We start from the raw sequence: 17440 nt of genomic DNA on the forward strand, positions 1-17440 counted from the left end.
AGTACTAATTTGAAAAATTATTTGATCCTGAAAAAAAGAGAGTACAAAATTATATGATAATTGAATACAGACAAAGACCATAAGAGAACATGCAGAAACACAGATAGTTGGCTTGTTGGGAATTATGGGTGACTTTTTTACAGTTTTCATTAATGTTAAGTTGTTTTATAATAAAAACAAATAATAACTTTAGTGTTTGGGGGCATCCGGCTGGCTCAGTCAGGGAAGCATGTGACTCTCGATCTCAGGATGGTGAGTTTAAGCCCTATGTTGGGTGTAGAGCTTACTTAAAACAAAACAAACGTTTTTTTCACATGGCCATTGTACCACAAGAAAGAGATATTGAACTTGGAGGAAGTCCGTAATGATTGAGGACACCATGGAACTTCTGGAAAAATAAAAGTTGAGGAAGGAAATATGGTTGAATTCTACAAATTTGTGAAAGGGTTGGGTAGGTCAATGGGGATAGTTAACAAAATCTGGGAATGCTAGAATTGGAGGGCACCTCCTGATGCTTCTAAGTCATTGACCAAATTTTTATTGAATAATTGAGTACCTATTAAGTCCACTGTTCGACTAGAGTGTGAGTTTATGACCGAAGATGAGAATTACTATTTACAGATTGGGAAATAAATTTGTGGCACTCATTACTCCAAGAGGGAGCAGTCTATTACCCAATCTTATCTTCCACTGCTGCTTAACATTACACTTGGCTAAGCTCGTCTCTTCATGGGCCCTGGACTACTTCATGCCTTTTTGTAGGTCCAGAGCTCATACAACCTTCATCCTTCGAGGCTCAGCTTAAGTTCCCTGCCAACCTCTTATTTTTTTTAAAGATTTTATTTATTGGGGTGCCTGGGTGGCTCAGTTGGTTAGGTGACTGCCTTCGGCTCAGGTCATGATCCCAGGATCCTGGGATCGAGCCCTGCATCGGGCTCCCCACTCAGCAGGAGGCCTGCTTCTCCCTCTCCCACTCCCCCTGCTTGTGTTCCCTCTCTCCCTGTGTCTCTCTCTCTCTGTCAATTAAATAAATAAATAAAATCTTTAAAAAAAAGATTTTATTTATTTATTTGAGAGAGAGAAATGGAGCAGGGGCAGGGGCATAGGGAGAGGGAGAAGCAGACTCCCCACTGAGCAGGGAGCAGGACATGGGGCTCTATACTGGGACTCCAGCATCATGATCTGAGCCAAAGGCAGACACTTAACCCAACTGAGCTGCCCAGGCACCCCCCCCACCCCCCGCCAACCTCTTCTTAACCCCTTACAAACAAAGAGGTGTTCTTTATATAGTCCAGTCTGTACTGATGGCCTGTTCCTCAATATTTAAAACACCACTTTGTCAATCTCATAATAGAATCAGGCAGCTAATGTAAGCAACCAAGTGATTATCATAAACACTAATATATTATTCTAAATGTGTGTCAAGTTTTCATTGAACACTTCCCATGTGCCAGGCAGGAAGAGTTGATTTCATAATTTCACCTAAGCATCATGACAACCCTGTGAAATGTGTATATTATATCTAGAAACTGAGGCTCAGATATTTTAGATAATTTGCTCAAGGCCACAGTGGATGAACTGGGAATTTGACCTAGGTCTAACTCCAAAGACTGCACTCCCAACCACTATGTAATACTGTTTTAAAGAAATATATACTTATTTTAAAGAGAGAGCGATGAGGGGGAGATATAGAGGGGGAGGAAGAGGGACAAGCAGACTCTGCACTGACTGCGGAGCCCTATGCGGGGGCTGGATCCTAGGACCCTGAGATCATGACCTGAGCTGAAATCAAGAGGCAGTCAGTCGCTCAACCAACTGAGCCACCCAGGCACCCCAGTGTATTACTGTTTTAATTGAATTGTGTGTTTTTGTCTTTCTCTAACTAGATATTTTTTAAGATTTTATTCTTTAAAGTAATCTCTACATCCAGTGTAGGCCTCAAACTCACAACCCAGGAATCAAGAGTCACATGCTCTACTGACTAAGCCAGCCAGGCGTCTACTCCCTAACTAGATTTTTAAGATTAGGAAGACAAGGGTTTTATTTTGTGTTTCCTTTGTAATCTCTTCATTGCTGTACGAGCTGCTATACACGGAGTCAGTGCTCAATAAATACTTATGGGACTCTAAAATGGAGCTGTAGCTAACAGGAAATACCAATTGCTTCTAAAAGGATTTAGATTTTAGTCAGATTCATGGGCGATATACTCATAATGGATGATTTAAAGGAAACAAGGATATTTGGGTCCATTTTATTTATTTATTTATTTATTTATTATTTATTTATTTATTTTAAACTTTGGTTCTTTTTTTAAGATTTTATTTGAAAGAGAGAATGAGAGAGAGCATGAGAGGGGGAGGGTCAGAGGTAGAAGCAGACTACCCGCTGAGGAAGGAATCCGATGTGGGACTTGATCCTGGGATTCTGGGATCCATTTTTAATACCTTACACCTTTGGGTAATATATGCCCTTTAATACGCCCTTGGGTCCATTTTTAATACCTTAGATGTCTTTTTTTTTTAAAGATTTTATTTATTTATTTGACAGAGAGAGCGAAAGAGCACAAGCAGGGGGAGCAGCAGAGGGAGAGGGAGAAGCAGGCCCCTTTCCGAGCAGGGAGCCCGATGTGGGACTCGATCCCAGGACCCTGGGATCACGACCTGAGCCGAAGGCAGAGGCCCAACCGTCTGAGCCACCCAGGTGCCCAATACCTTAGATGTCTTGATGGAGGAGAAGCACACCTTCACAACCCTGTTGCTCCATTATGATTAAGAATTGACTGGGTTGGGGGCACCTGGGTGGGCTCAGTTGTTTAAGCGGCTGCCTTCTGCTCAGGTAATGGTCCCAGTGTCGTGGGATCCAGCCCCACCTAGAGCTCCCCGCTCAGCGGGGAGTCTGCTTCTCCCTTTGCCCCTCCCCCCTGCTCGTGCTTTCTCTCGCCATCTCTCTCTCTCAAATAAATAAATAAAATATCGTAAAAAAAAAACTGATTGGTTGATGGGATTATGGGTTTGACACCCAGTGTGACCATTCTTGGATTCTTTAGCTCCTTTTCTGTTTCCCAGAAACTCCTAGCCTAAAAGGGCGGATCCCGGTGCTGGTGCTTCTCCCTGTTTGGTTTTGCTTGTTGTCACGCCTCCTCTTCTTGTGCGTTTATTTGTTTATTAGATTTTATTTATTTATTTATTTATTTATTTGAGAGAGATTGAGAGAGGGGGGAGGAGCAGAGGGAGAGGGACAAGCAAACTCCATGCTGAGCACAAAGCCCCACGTGGGGCTCAATCCCAGGACCCCAAGAACAGGACCAGAGTGGAAACCAGAGTCTGGGGCTTAACTGACTGAGCCACCCAGGCGCCCCTCTCCTTGTGCATTTAAACGAGGCATGGTACCTATAGGAGGCGGGCATTGAAGTCCAATAGGGCAGGTTTATCAGTAAGATGGTCAAGAAATGATTACGTTGTGGTGTCAGGCAAGTCATGCCTCCCAGCCTCAACTTACTCATCAGGAAAATGGAATTAAAACACACCGCCTCCTCCAAGAATTCAATTATCGTTACAGTTTCATATTTAATAGTTTAACTAGAAATATACTACGGAGAGACTGGGGCCTAAAAATCTAGATGGGATTAATTATCTGTGGTGGCTGAAATCATCTTCCATTCTCTTGCTGACTGCACTTGAAATACCCACAGTTGAGGGTGAGAGCCGAGGGATTGGAGTCAGATGGCTGTCCATAATCTGGTATGGTCCTTGGGAAAGATTTCAGGGGTTCGGGAACCTCGTGTAGAAAAGCAAGCTAAGGAAGACTGAGGGAGAGTGAGTTGGAGACTTCCTGTGCCGTTTCCTCCTCCACCTCTCTCCCCTCCCCCACTGCTGCCAATCACAGATTCTGACCATTAAGGCACAAAGGTAGAAAATCCCATGGGGTCTCCGGCCAAGAAGCCTCTCATTGTCGGGCTCTGACTATAAGCTCGGAGAATGGGAAAAGGCCACCCTCTCCCCCCGCTACCCTGCTAGATTCTTGCTCCTTGCCACGCCGGGCTGGCTGTTGCAAGTGGGAAGCAATCTCAGGCTGCACGCAATCCTTTTTGCAAAGCCGAGGAAGGAGTGAGAGAGGGAGAGAGGGAGAGAGGGAGAGAGAGAGACTGTGTGTCTAGGTGGTGTAGGGAGGATTGGGGGTGGGATTCCATGACGTTACCGGCTCCGCCTCCCGGTATATATAAGGGGGCGCTTGGCGCGCAACGACCCCAAGCCGCAGCTTTGAAGCCTCAGCAGCGAAGTGGGTAGCCCCAACCCAACTCGGCTCAACTCAGCCTCACCCAACCCAGTCTGAGACTCTCCTCTCCCTGGGCTTGCAACAGCTCTCTGGTAAGCCTTGGGGACCGACACGTGTGTCGGAAGGGGACGGCGAGGGTCTGGGCATACCTAGGATTGTCTGGGAACCAGAGCGTGCAGTTGCATCAACGCGGCCGTGACCTGTTGCTGGGCGAGACCCCGGCCCCAGGAGCCAAGGCTCCCGTCTCCACCTCAGCCCCGGACCGTTTCTAGATGAATCCGGGAGCCGAGTTGGAGGGCATAGGGTGGAACCCCTCTCTGTTGCAAGCAATTTCGGGCTGCCCTGGGGCCCCTCTCGGGGTGCATCTCCAAATCGTTAGATGTCGAAGCCCCGCCCCACTGTTGATTCTTGCCGGTCAGCCTAGCAGGGCGGGAGGAAGTGGGAGAACATTCGCTTACTCCCCTGGGCGACAGTAGCACCATTGACGCGGTGTGGGCTGGGTGAGTAGGGATGGAATTGAGTCGGTCCTCACTTTTGATCTGCAGGGGGAGGTCGGTTCCCCCCCCCCGCCCCTCCCTCTGGGCAATCTAGGAACCTTGCCTATGAAGTAGCCTTTGGGGTAAGCACTGAAAAGGAACGTGGGTAGTGGATGTGAGAAGGGGCTTCTGCCCAGAGTTGTGGGCCGCTTCTGGGGTGAGTTCTGTTTAATTCCCAAGGAGCTACAGGCCGGGGAACGGACCCAGATTAGGTTCCACGGTTCCTGGGTTGGGGTCTAGGATAAACCTTAGTTTCCCCGTCAGAGAGAGAGAGAGAGAGAGAGATTGACGCTGACTGAGCGCACACGGGGTGCCCGGCTACCGTACCATAGGGGGCTTTCACATGTCTTTTCTGCATTTAGTCCTTCTACAGACCTGTGAGGTACTGTTACTCCTCCTTGTTAAGGAAGACACTGAGGTTAGAGGAAGACACTTGCCTTTGTCCCTTCAATATCCTCCCCCTCCCCCCATTGCTCCTTTGCTTGGTGGAGTGGGTATTGTCATGCACTCTTAGAGCTTAGGGATAATGAGCCCTATTGAAGGGCTTTTTGTCTTCGTTTTTCACCAGATCTTCGAATCCTCTGCAATTCCAGCTAGAATGCTGTGGCGGGCACTTCGCAGATTTGGTCAAAAGCTGGTACGCAGACGTGCGCTGGAGCCAGGCATGGCAGACAGTCGCCTTGCCAGATGCCTGAGCACCCTGGATTTAGTGGCCCTGGGTGTGGGCAGCACCTTGGGTGCAGGTGTGTATGTCCTGGCTGGTGAGGTGGCCAAAGATAAAGCGGGACCATCCATTGTGATCTGCTTTTTGGTGGCCGCTCTATCTTCTGTGTTGGCTGGACTGTGCTATGCGGAGTTCGGTGCCCGAGTTCCCCGTTCTGGGTCTGCGTATCTCTACAGCTATGTCACAGTGGGTGAGCTCTGGGCCTTCACCACTGGTTGGAACCTCATCCTCTCCTATGTTATAGGTGAGATGTCGGGGCAGGGAGGGAACTGTGCACAGCCAACGAAGGGGCTTTGAGTCCGCAAGTCTGGGCGCGATGGTGAAGCGATAAATTCTGTAACATTCACAAGACTTCAGTACCCCTAAATGTGTGTGTGTTGGGGGGCTGGCTGGGAGGGTTGAAGGTGTGGAGAAATTGTTCATTTTCTACTTACTCTCTGTCCTGGGGTCCTAAATGGACCGGTTTTGGTTTTTAAAAAGTAAGACTAGGGCCGCCTGGCTGGCTCAGTCGGTGGAGCATGCTGACTCCTGCTCTTTGGGTTGTGAGTTCAAGCCCCAGGTTGGGTGTAGAGCCTACCTAAAAAAAAAAAAAAGTAAGAATAGGTGAAAACAGCAGGGATTATTTGTGTGACTGGTGTCCGGGGAGGGAGGAGGGAGGAGGGGAGAAGGAAACTTGACCCCGTGTTTCTCCCTCTGCTCCCCCAGGTACAGCTAGTGTGGCCCGGGCCTGGAGCTCGGCGTTTGACAACCTGATTGGGAACCGCATCTCTCAGACCCTGCAGGGGAGCATCTCACTGCATGTTCCCCATGTCCTCGCAGAATATCCAGACTTCTTTGCTCTGGGCCTTGTGTTGTTGCTCACCGGTGAGGGAAGACACAGGGCTAACTGATGGGGGCAGGGCTAGGAGGGACCAAGCCTGAGAGGGGAGGTGATAATGGTGAGAAAGAAGAGAAGCTGGGCAGGAAAGGTGTGCACAGAGGCGGGAAACAAAGCGAGGGCTGAGTCCTGACTGCTTCTTTCCCACAGGATTGCTGGCTCTGGGGGCTAGTGAGTCAGCCCTGGTTACCAAAGTGTTCACAGTGGTGAACCTTCTGGTTCTCGGTTTTGTCATCGTTTCTGGCTTCATTAAGGGGGACCTGCACAATTGGAAACTCACAGAAGAGGACTACAAACTGACCATGGCTGAACTCAATGACACCGATAGGTCAGGAGATTCACTCTCAGGAGCTGCAGAGCTGGGGGCATGATGGGGAGCCAAGGGGGATCCATGCTAAGGGCTTCGGGATTGGGTTGGGGAGGAGGAATGGGAGTTGAGGTCTCAAAGACCCGGCTGAGTGGTTTGGCGGTAGAGAAAAGGCCCAGAGGTGGCTGAACACACCTTTACCTTTTCCATCCCTTTCTTCCACTTTAGCTTGGGCCCTCTGGGCTCTGGAGGATTTGTGCCTTTCGGCTTCGAGGGGGTTCTCCGTGGAGCAGCTACCTGTTTCTATGCATTTGTTGGTTTCGACTGTATTGCTACCACTGGTAACACAGTCACTCTGGTTCTGGCGGGGGGGCTCTGGGGTACTGTATGCTCAGGTGGCATGCACATTGGCGGGGGGTGGGGGGCAGAGTAGAGGAGCCGGGCCTGCTTCCCTGATCAGAAACTTGTGCCCCTTCCTGCAGGTGAGGAAGCCCAGAATCCCCAGCGTTCCATCCCTGTGGGCATTGTGATTTCACTGTTCGTCTGCTTTTTGGCATATTTTGGTGTCTCTTCGGCACTTACGCTTATGATGCCTTACTACCAGCTTCAGCCCGAGAGTCCCCTGCCTGAGGCATTTCTCTATACTGGATGGGCCCCTGCCCGCTATGTTGTGGCTGTTGGATCTCTCTGTGCGCTTTCTACCAGGTCAGTGGCCGAACGTTTTTTCTCCTCTGCTGTCAGGGTCTTCGGCTTTAGTGTTCAGTGCTTGGTGAATACCCCCTTAAAAGGGCTGGGAGGAGAAGGCTGTGTGGGGACGGAGACTGCAGTGAAGTCATGCCACTGCCGCCATTCGTCTCTCTAGCCTCTTGGGCTCTATGTTCCCCATGCCTCGGGTGATCTACGCGATGGCAGAGGACGGTCTCCTGTTCCGGGTCCTTGCCAGGGTCCACACGGGCACACACACCCCCATCGTGGCCACTGCGGTCTCTGGCATTATTGCAGGTAAAAAACAACAACCCCCCCCCGCCACGTCTTTTCCCTTCCCCGAGTTGTTTCACCGATTCCCTTAACTTTGCTCTTCCCTTCCCTCATTTCTTGTTTTCTGCCCATCAATTTCAGCGTTCATGGCATTCCTCTTTGAACTCACCGATCTGGTGGACCTCATGTCAATTGGGACCCTACTTGCTTACTCTCTGGTGGCTATTTGTGTTCTCATCCTCAGGTGAGACTCCCTCTGTAAACTAGGATTGGGTTTTTTTTTTTATTCTTGGGTGAGGAAGGACGGGGATTTCTCCTCCCTTCTTCCTTCACCTGCCTTAATCCTGACTCTCCTGGAGGAACGTGGACAGCCCACCCCGCCAAAAAAAAAAAAAGCTTGTAGAGAGCTTAAGCTGCTTGGAGAAGATGCTGAAGTGGCTAGGGGTGGTTCTTAATCCTGCCTTCTTACTCTTGCCTCAGGTATCAGCCTGAGCTGAAGAATGAGGAGGATGAGGTAGAGCTGCAGGAGGAGATCGCCGAAGCAGAGAAGCTGAGCCTACAGGGACTCTTCTGTCCACTCAACTCCGTCCCCACTCCACTGTCTGGCCAAGTTGTCTATGTGTGTTCCTCATTGGTTGGTGAGCAATGGAATTTTTCTCTAGGGTGGTGGTTTTGAGGTCAGCATGACCGGGGTGTGTGTGTGTGTGTGTGTGTGTGTGTGTGTGTGTGTGTGGCATTTGGTGGCTGAGGATGAACTAGAGAGAGCATGACCTTCCTTGGAATGGGGTGCCTGATGTCTTCACATGCTGGTCTCAAGAGTTGGTTTTGATGTTTCTCAACTTGACCCTTGAAGCTCTGCTGCTCACTCTTCTTTGCCTGGTGTTGGCCCAGTGGCCCATCCCACTGCTTTCCGGAGACCCAGTGTGGACTGCAGTGGTTGTGCTGCTCCTGATGCTCATTACTGGGATCACTGGGGTCATCTGGAGACAGCCACAGAGTTCCACTCCCCTGCACTTTAAGGTAAATGACCTCTCTCTTTCCACCTACCCACCCATCTCAGAAGAATGGGCTCCAGATGCCTTGTGGTCTAATAAGGTTCATAAATAGTCTTTAATTGGACAAGGAAGGAAAGATACAGGAGATACTTAGGCCAAAGACTTCTCTCCCCCTCCATAGTTCCTTTCCAGTTCTGTTTCCCCCAACTGTGTATGCTTGGAGTCCTGTCCTATATGAGGCACTTTCAATGTGTGGGCATTGAAATACACAAGATGAGTAGGAGTTGGACCCTTCCTTTCCTGGCCTCAGTAGGTTAGGGATCTCCTTCTAGGTCACCTCATGGTATATACAAAGAAGGTTTTGCTTTGTTCCCAGGTACCTGCTTTGCCTCTCCTCCCACTAATGAGCATCTTTGTGAATGTTTACCTTATGATGCAGATGACAGCGGGCACCTGGGCCCGATTTGGGGTCTGGATGCTGATTGGTAGGTATCCACTTGGGAAGAGTAGTCCTCTCAGGTGTCCTACCCCAGTTCTTTTTCCTCTTGGTCTCATGTAGGGAGACCTATGAAGCCTTTACAGGTGACTATTTCCCTACCTCACAGCTACCTTTCCCCACTAGGGTTTGCTATCTACTTCGGCTATGGGATCCAGCACAGCCTGGAAGAGGTTAAGAATGACCAAGCCCCACTCAAGTCTAGGGCCAAAACTGTAGACCTTGATCTCAGCAGTGCCTGTGCACATTCGATTTGACATCATCACACCTGAATGCTGTCTGGTCCCCCCGCACAGTAATGGAGAGTATCCTTGAGCACACTGGGAAGCCAGGGCTCCCACGGGATGTTGGTGGGGGACCACTAATAGATCTCTGTATTTATTGTGGAGTGAAGGATGTGTCTTCGCTGTTTTTCATCTTTTTATTTTTTATTTTTGGTGGTCTCCTTTTCAATTTGTCTGTAGCTGCTTACTGGCTTTTACAAAATTATTATTAAAAAGACAGTAGAAAAAGAAACCATGTCTTGTTCTTTGCTTGCTAGAGGTGATGTGGGGCCTCACTTGCAGTGTGGAGAGCTTCAGATACGTGTCCTGTGTTTGCTCCTGTCGCCGCAAGTCTCTTTTGTGCCTGTGTGTGTTCCTTGTTGGCTCAGGGTTTGAGGAGGGTGGCGTGGCCACTTGTCAAGTCTAGTCACACTGAAAGGAATGATCTTGAGATAGGTTTCCCTCTTGCTATACTAAAGGTTAGCTTCTGAATAAGTAGGACAGCAGTACTTGTCTTTGGGATTTGGGGGTGGACTCTGATCTCAACACTGGCATTGGTCAGGATCTACACTGAGACCATTGTCTTGTGTTCCACCCCTTCTAGTTGGACTAGACCCAGACTCTTGTGACTGCCTGGGTAACAGAAATTTTGGCTAGGGTATTTGGCACAGCTGGGAGGAGGGGTGGACAATAATGGGGTTTGGTAAAGGACTGTATATTATATATAGATACTGATGGCTGTAGAAGTAGTAAGGCAACAGAGGTCAAAGCTTTGCTCAGACCAAGAACTATTCATTCGTCCATTTTTTCAACACACCTATGTGGAGCTCCTATTAAAATCAAAATGCTAGGCCCCATGCCGGGCCCTAGGGATACAAATATGAATAAAACCTCTAGTCCCTGCCCTCAAGGAACTCACAATCTAGAGGGGGAGACCAAGCAGGTACACGTGAAACAATGTGACTTAATACCAGGGCAGGGGTAAGTGCTGATTGCTACGGAAACACAAAGAAGGACATGCTTGATCTGGGAGTCTTGAATAGGTGTTCCTGAGGTGGACTGAGGGGAGGACTTGTTTTTCAGTGAATAGTGTGCACAAAGCCAAGGAGTGTGAAAAACCATATTGTATTTGGAGGTATGTCCTGTAGTTTAGTGTGGTTGGAGGGTAGCCTATGTGGGGTTGTGAAATACAACAGAGACCATATGAACCACACGAATGGCTTTGAATATGCTACCAAGGAATTCAGATGTTATCTTTATAAATGGTGCGTGTTGTGTTGCGGGGGGCAAGTAGTGAAGGATTCTAAGGAAGGAACATGGTTGGATTTGTTAGCCTGGCAGCAAGGAGGGTGCTTCAGAAAAGGCTGGGGGAAGCTAGAGCAGTGAGATAATAGTCACCATTTAACCATTGTGTGACATTGCTGCTAGTAATTAGTTCGGAGGACATTGCGGTCATTTGGGTGAAATATTTCAGGGTTCTTGGTCAGTTGGATGTAGGAGGTAAGAAGTGGATGGCTTAGATCATGAAATTTCTGATTGGATGATCAGATTAGTAGCCAAGATGGCAAAAGAGGAGTAGCATGTTGGGGGAAAAGACGAATTCAGATCCAGATATGCTAATTGATAAACATACATGAATTTAGCTTCATACAGGTAAAGATAGGTAATCAACAACTGGAACTTGAAGCGAGGCTAGAAGTCCAGGCTAGGGTTAAAGATTTGGGGGCCACCAACTCAGAGCACACACGTGTATGTGAGGCAAATTTTGGGGGGCTCTTGGCTGGCTCGTTGGTAGAGCATGCGAGTCTTGATCTTGGGGTTGTGATTTCGAGCCCCACATTGGGCTTAGGGATTACTTAAAAAAAAAAGCTCTAGTATAAATTACATAATTTTCTTTATATACAAAGAGCTCTTACAAATCAGTAAGATGGATAACGTGATAAATGAATAAAGGATGTAAACAGGTTTCAGAAAAAATAGTAACACCAACAAATATTGATACTCAACCTCACTCATTAAAGAAATGCAAATCCAAACAACGAGATCTCAGTTCTTACCTTAGAGACCAGCAAAACAATTTTTAAGATTTTAGTTTTAAATAATGTCTGCACCCAATGTGAGCCTTGAACCGGCAACCCTGAGATTAAGAGTTGAGTACTCTATCGATTGAGCCGGCCAGGTGCCACTGTGCCGCCTCCCTCCCCCCCCCGCCCCCCCCCCCCGCCGTAAAACAAAGTTCAATGACTAGGGTTGGCAAAAGTGAGGGGAAACAGACAATCTTCTGCATGATGGGGATTTACATTGTAACTTTTGTGGAGAGTAATTTGATAATATAAGAATTAAAAACATTCCTTTTGATCTGATAATTCCACTTACAGGAATTTTTAAAAATTACACTTATATAAGGATATTTACTGTGACATTTTAATACAATAAAACTTGGAAGCTACCTAGTGTGCATCAGCCCGGAACTAGTTAAGTTACAATACATTAATTTGGTGGAATATTTATAGAGCCAGTAAAAAAATGAGATAGAATTATATGTGCCAAGAGGTGATATGGAAAGCTCTCCAAGATACACTATTAAGTAGGAACAAAACAAAATGGAACAAAAACCCCAAGGTGCAGAACATTTGTGTTAAAGAACAAAGGAGAATATATACATAATTTTTTTTTCTGGAAAAATATACAGGAAACTTAACCTCTGGTTTTTCTTCTGTACTTTTTCAGTTTTCCTAACCAGATACAAACATTACTTTTTTTTTAAGATTTTATTTACTTATTTGACAGAGACAGCGAGAGAGGGAACACAAGCAGGGGGAGTGGGAGAGGGAGAAGCAGGCCCCCCTGCTGAGCAGGGCTCAATCCCAGGACCCTGGGATCATGACCTGAGCCAAAGGCAGACGCTTAACGACTGAGCCACCCAGGGACCCCCAACATTACTTTTTTCATTCCTTTTATAATCATCATAACAGTAAAAGATTGGGGGAACTCTAAGGGATGAAGGGGAAAGATTCAGCACAAGAGATGAAGAAGGAATGACTAAAGAGACAGGACAGTGTTGTGAAAATCCAGGGAGGAAAGAACTTCTCAGGAAAAGTCAACAATGCCAAATGCAGCCTTAGAGAGCCAAGTTCAGTAAGATAAAGACCCGAAGAGGGCTCACTGGTTTTGTTAGTTAGTAGGTAATTGATCATTTCAAGAGTAGTTTGGCCAGGGGTGGGAGTGGGGGCCATATTGCAGTGGGTTGAGTAAATGGAGGGTGAGGAAGCAGATACAGCGTTTCAAACCAACCGCCAAAGGGAGTTGAGAGGTTTTTGGCTATTGGATTTTTATGCTTAACGAAGATTGTCAGTGGAGAAAGTGAATACATTTTGGTACTACTGTTTAAATAAATCATTTATGAAGGATGGACTAGCTCTCTGATTTGGTTTTCTAGTCTTTTTTTATTCAGTGCAATGTTTCCCCGACTTCAGACCTTCAGGAATTTTTCTCTATTTGTGTAATTCCTGTAATGTTAAAAAAAAAAACCCTCATTTTTTAAAGCTTAAATACACTTATTATTTTTAAGGATTTTATTTATTTATTTGAGAGGGGGGAGAGGGCCTGCCTGCAAGCTTGAGTGGGGGGAGAGGCAGAGAGAGAGGAAGAAGCAGGCTCCCCACTGAGCAGAGAGCCCGACATGGGGCTTGATCCCAGGACCCTGGGATCATGACCTGAGCTGAAGGCAGATGCTTAACTGACTGAGCCACCCAGGCGCCCCTATTTATAAAGTTTGATTGAAGTAATCTCTATCCCCAACCTGGGGCTCAAACTCATGACCCCAAAGTCAAGAGTTGCACGCTCTTCCGACTTAGCCAGCCAGGTGCTAAAGTTACCCTAAAAGGAAAACATTTTACCACTATCATACATGGAAAACAAAGTATTTCCCTAATACACATTAAAATAAGTATCTATTAAAAAATGTTTGGCTGTGTACCAAAAAATCCTTAAATGTCATTTAGCTTCCCATGGTTTCAGCCCCTCCCCCCCCAACAAGTCAACCATGGTCTGGAAGCAAATGGTCCTGATGTATAGTCAGAAGGTCAATGGTAGCTTGATGCTGCATCACACAGTGCCTATGTCATTCACCTCACTTCATCTTATGTAGGCATTTTATCATCTTGCATCATCAAAGAAGGGTGAGTACAGTACAAGATCTTTTTGAGAGAGGCCACATTCACATATATTGTTACAATTTTTCTATTTCGTTATTGTTGTTAATCTTTTATTGTGCCTAATTTATAAATAAACTTTATCATAGGTATGTATGTATGTATAGGAAAAAACAGTATATATAGTGTTTAGTACTATATGTGGTTTCAGGCATTTACTGGGGGTCTTGGAACATATCCTCTGTGGATAAGAGAGGGGACTATTATATACTGCACTTCAGAAACAACTTAGGCAGTTAGTGAATAATCTCTTTAGGATGCTAAGCTTGAAGATGGAGTAGAAAATTGCTTTAGGCATGGCCTAATCTTTTTTTTTTTTAAGATTTTATTTATTTGACAGAGACACAGCGAGAGAGGGAACACAAGCTGGGGGAGTGGGAGAGGGAGAAGCAGGCTTCCCGCTGAGCAGGGAGCCCGATGCGGGGCTCGATCCCAGGACCCAGGGTCCTGGGATCATGACCTGAGCCGAAGGCAGACGCCTAACGACTGAGCCACCCAGGCACCCCAGGCATGGTCTAATCTTAATCTCCTCAAGGAGTCAGGGATAAAATTGGCTCAAATATGTATGGAGACACGAAGTTGGAAATAATAAGTGTCCTCCCAATAAGTGTCCTAAGAGAGGTATGCATGAAATACCATGAGAGCTCATATTAGGGAGTTCTGGGAAGTCTTCATGGGGGTTGAGGCTCTTAACCTGGGGCATAAAGGATCGGTAAAATGTGTAATTTCAGAAACTGGGGTAGAGCATTTCAGGAGGAGGGAACCTTGTGCATAAAGACAAGAAGTTGAAAAAGTTTATAGTTTCATTTGCCTACAGCCTAGGATTTTGAAGAGATGAAGTGGAAAAATAAGGCAGGAAAGGTAGATTCCAGTCAGACTCTTGGAGACCATTAAATTTCAGGGCTTACAATCGAAGGGTAAGGAGGTGTGTGGATTCGGTTCAATGAATTACACCTCAGCAACCCAGTCACATGGTTATACTCTAGATCTTGCCCGAATGTACATCTCTGAAATCACTAATTCAAACATCAAGTTCTCTGTCCCCGACTTCCCAAACTTCCCCAGCTTACTTGCTCAAGTAACCACACCACAATAATTTCTTTGACCTCATGAATCCCCTAATTCATTCTCCCCTCCCACATACACTTTCTCTTTATCGGTTTCTGCCAATCTTTGCTTGCTCCCTTTCCCACTTAAATTCCTGAATTTATTATCATTATGACTCTTGCAAATACCTTCACCTCCCTAGGCAGTACTCCAGAGTACTACACCCCACCCCCAGAGGAATCCAAACGTCGCACCTGTGCAGTTCAGGGTTTTTAGAGGCAATCCTAAACCTGGGCAGCCTAATCATCAGCCTTCACTAGGTCCTCAACACTACACCTAGGAAACTTTTTCCTCTCCGATTCCCCTCTCTATAACAAACCTTTCTTACCTTATTCACATTCTTCAAATCTCTCCCTCCTACTCTCAGCTGTTGACTTTGCCTCATACTTTATTGAGAAAATACATGCCCATCAGATAAAAACGCCCTCATCTTCCTCTGGATTTTTTTTTTAATGAAAATAGCTTCAGGGCACGTGGGTGGCTCAGTCATTAAGCGTTTGCTTTCGGCTCAGGTCGTGATCCCAGGGTCCTGGGATCCAGCCCCGCGTCGGGCTCCTTGCCTCACGGGAAGCCTGCTTCTCCCTCTCCCACTCCCCCTGCTTGTGTTCCCTCTCTTGCTGTGTCTGTCTCTGTCAGATAAATAAATAAAAATCTTAAAAAAAAAATAATAAAAGAAAATAGCTTCTTGGGGCACCTGGCTGGCTCAGTTGGTAGAACATGGGACTTTCGATCTTGGGGTCCTGAGTTCGAGTTCCACATTGGGTATAGAGATTACTTAAAAAAACAAAATGACTCAAAAGATTATTTAAAAAAAATGTTAAAAGGGGTTCCTGAGCTCGCTTCGGCAGCACATATACTAAAATTGGAACAATACAGAGAAGATTAGCATGGCCCCTGCACAAGGATGACACACAAATTCGTGAAGCAGTCCATATTTTTTTTTATTCCTAATGAAAAGCTTGTTTTTAAGTTTGCATTCGAATCTTAAGAAATAAATCCACCCATGTTATCAAAAAAAGGGGGGGTTCCTGGGAGGTTTAGTCTGTTAGGCATCTGCCTTTGGCTCAGGACATGATCTCAGGGTCCTGGGATGGAGCCCCACGTCGGGCTCCACGCTCGTTGGGGAGTCTGCTTCTCCCTCTCCTTCTGCCCCTCCCTATCTCTCTCTCTCTGTCTCAAATAAATAAATAAAATCTTTTAAAAAATGTTAAAATAGCTTCTCTTTTCCCCCAATGATGAAAATATATCTTCATTGTTGGAAATCGAAAAACTAAAATATAAAGAAAGTAAAGATTCTCCCAGATCCCACCACTCAAAAGATAAACATTGTTAACATTTTGGTAAATACTCCTCCAGACATTTTTGTTCAAATATGCATATAATTTTACAGACGTGTATACCGTCTCTGTAAACTTTTTTCTTCCTTTCTATGATTTGTGCCATTCATACCCAGGTGGAAACCATCCCAAGAGTTGTTTAGTCACTCAAATCTATGTAATTACATCTTTTTGAGCAGTTGCTGACTTTTTCTTTTTTCTTTTTCTTTTATTTTAAAGACTTTAATTATTTATTTGAGAGGGAGAGAGAGAGAGTGAGCAAGAGCGCAAAAGCACAGGGGGAGGGAGTAGCAGACTCTCTGCAGAGCAGGGAGCCCGATGTGGGGCTTGATCCCGGGACACTGGGATCATGACCTGATCCCAAGGCAGATGCTTAACTGTCTGAGCCACCCAGGCGCCCCTGACGTTTTCGTTTTTAAGCTCAATAGTAGCATATAAGCATTTGCCTTGTTTTATACCATTAGATTGTTTCCACAGCAATATTTTTAAAGGCTGTATAAGTAAGTACTCCACTGTATGGCACTGATGTACCCTAAGTTCTGTAACTAGTCCACATTTAACTAGATGAACATTTAAGTGGTTTACAATGCTTCAGTGAACGTTTCTGTTTATCTTTGCAAATTTTTCCAATTTCTTCTTTAGGAAAATTTCTAGAAGACAAATTGTTAGGTAACAGGGTACATACATGTTAAGATTTTGATATATATTGTCAAACTGCCCTCCAGAAAAGGTGCAATAATTTGTACTCTTACCAACAGTGCACAGAAGTGCCTGTTTTGTGTATATTGCTAATTTGAAGTTTTGTTTATCTTTTGAACCTTTGCCAATCTGATAAATGAAAAAAAATTACCTTGTATGTTTTTTAAAGATTTTATTTATTTATTAGAGAGAGAGCGAGCACAAGCAGCGGGAGTGGAAGGCAGAGGGAGAAGCAGGGTCCTCTCTGAGCAAGGAGCCCAATGCAGGACTCGATCCCAGGACCCTGGGATCATGACCTGAGCCGAAGGCAGATGCTTAACCGACTGAGCCACCCAGGCATCCCAAATTTACCTTCTATTAATTTTCATTTCTTTGATTATTGGGGGGGTTGAATATCTTCTCATATATTATTGGCCATTTATATTTCTTCCTGTGTAAATGTCCTTTGCTGATTTATTTGCTAGAGTATTTGTCTTTTTTATTGTAGGAACTTTTTTTTTTAAGAGCTCTTTTTATGTTAGATATGTTAACTTTTTTTTTTTTTAAGATTTTACTCATTTGACAGAGAGACACAATGAGAGAGGGAACACAAGCAGGGGGAGTGGGAGAGGGAGAAGCAGGCTTCCCACCGA

General features: G+C 45.9%; 1 protein-coding gene and 1 non-coding gene across 2 annotated transcripts; both read left to right on the forward strand.

Moving 5' to 3' along the window:
• The first annotated feature begins 4257 nt into the window (after positions 1–4257).
• On the forward strand, positions 4258–9619 carry SLC7A3 (solute carrier family 7 member 3). The gene is made up of 12 exons (XM_028092109.1): positions 4258–4367; positions 5380–5779; positions 6241–6399; positions 6563–6740; positions 6948–7060; positions 7202–7424; positions 7582–7721; positions 7839–7941; positions 8178–8335; positions 8551–8717; positions 9069–9177; positions 9315–9619. Exons 2-12 carry the CDS (start codon positions 5410–5412, stop codon positions 9443–9445), a joined length of 1851 nt encoding a protein of 616 aa, XP_027947910.1. The 5' UTR covers positions 4258–4367; positions 5380–5409; the 3' UTR covers positions 9446–9619.
• A 5985-nt stretch (positions 9620–15604) lies between these two features.
• LOC114200132 (U6 spliceosomal RNA) lies at positions 15605–15711 on the forward strand. The gene has a single exon (XR_003607406.2). It is a non-coding gene; the product is annotated as a U6 spliceosomal RNA (small nuclear RNA).
• Positions 15712–17440: the final 1729 nt, after the last annotated feature.

Source organism: Eumetopias jubatus, unplaced genomic scaffold, assembly GCF_037043125.1.
Source record: "Eumetopias jubatus isolate StellerSeaLion01/CBP00866 unplaced genomic scaffold, mEumJub1_p1.0 scaffold_11, whole genome shotgun sequence".
In the NCBI taxonomy this organism is placed as follows: Eukaryota; Metazoa; Chordata; class Mammalia; order Carnivora; family Otariidae; genus Eumetopias; species Eumetopias jubatus.

Bases quoted from the DNA above. Each gene is read 5' to 3' on its own strand.
- SLC7A3 (XM_028092109.1), top strand. From the start codon at position 5,410: ATGCTGTGGCGGGCACTTCGCAGATTTGGTCAAAAGCTGGTACGCAGA. The intron at 6,400-6,562 runs GTGAGGGAAGAC...TCTTTCCCACAG, and splicing joins CCTTGTGTTGTTGCTCACCG to GATTGCTGGCTCTGGGGGCT. The intron at 7,061-7,201 runs GTAACACAGTCA...CCCTTCCTGCAG, and splicing joins CGACTGTATTGCTACCACTG to GTGAGGAAGCCCAGAATCCC.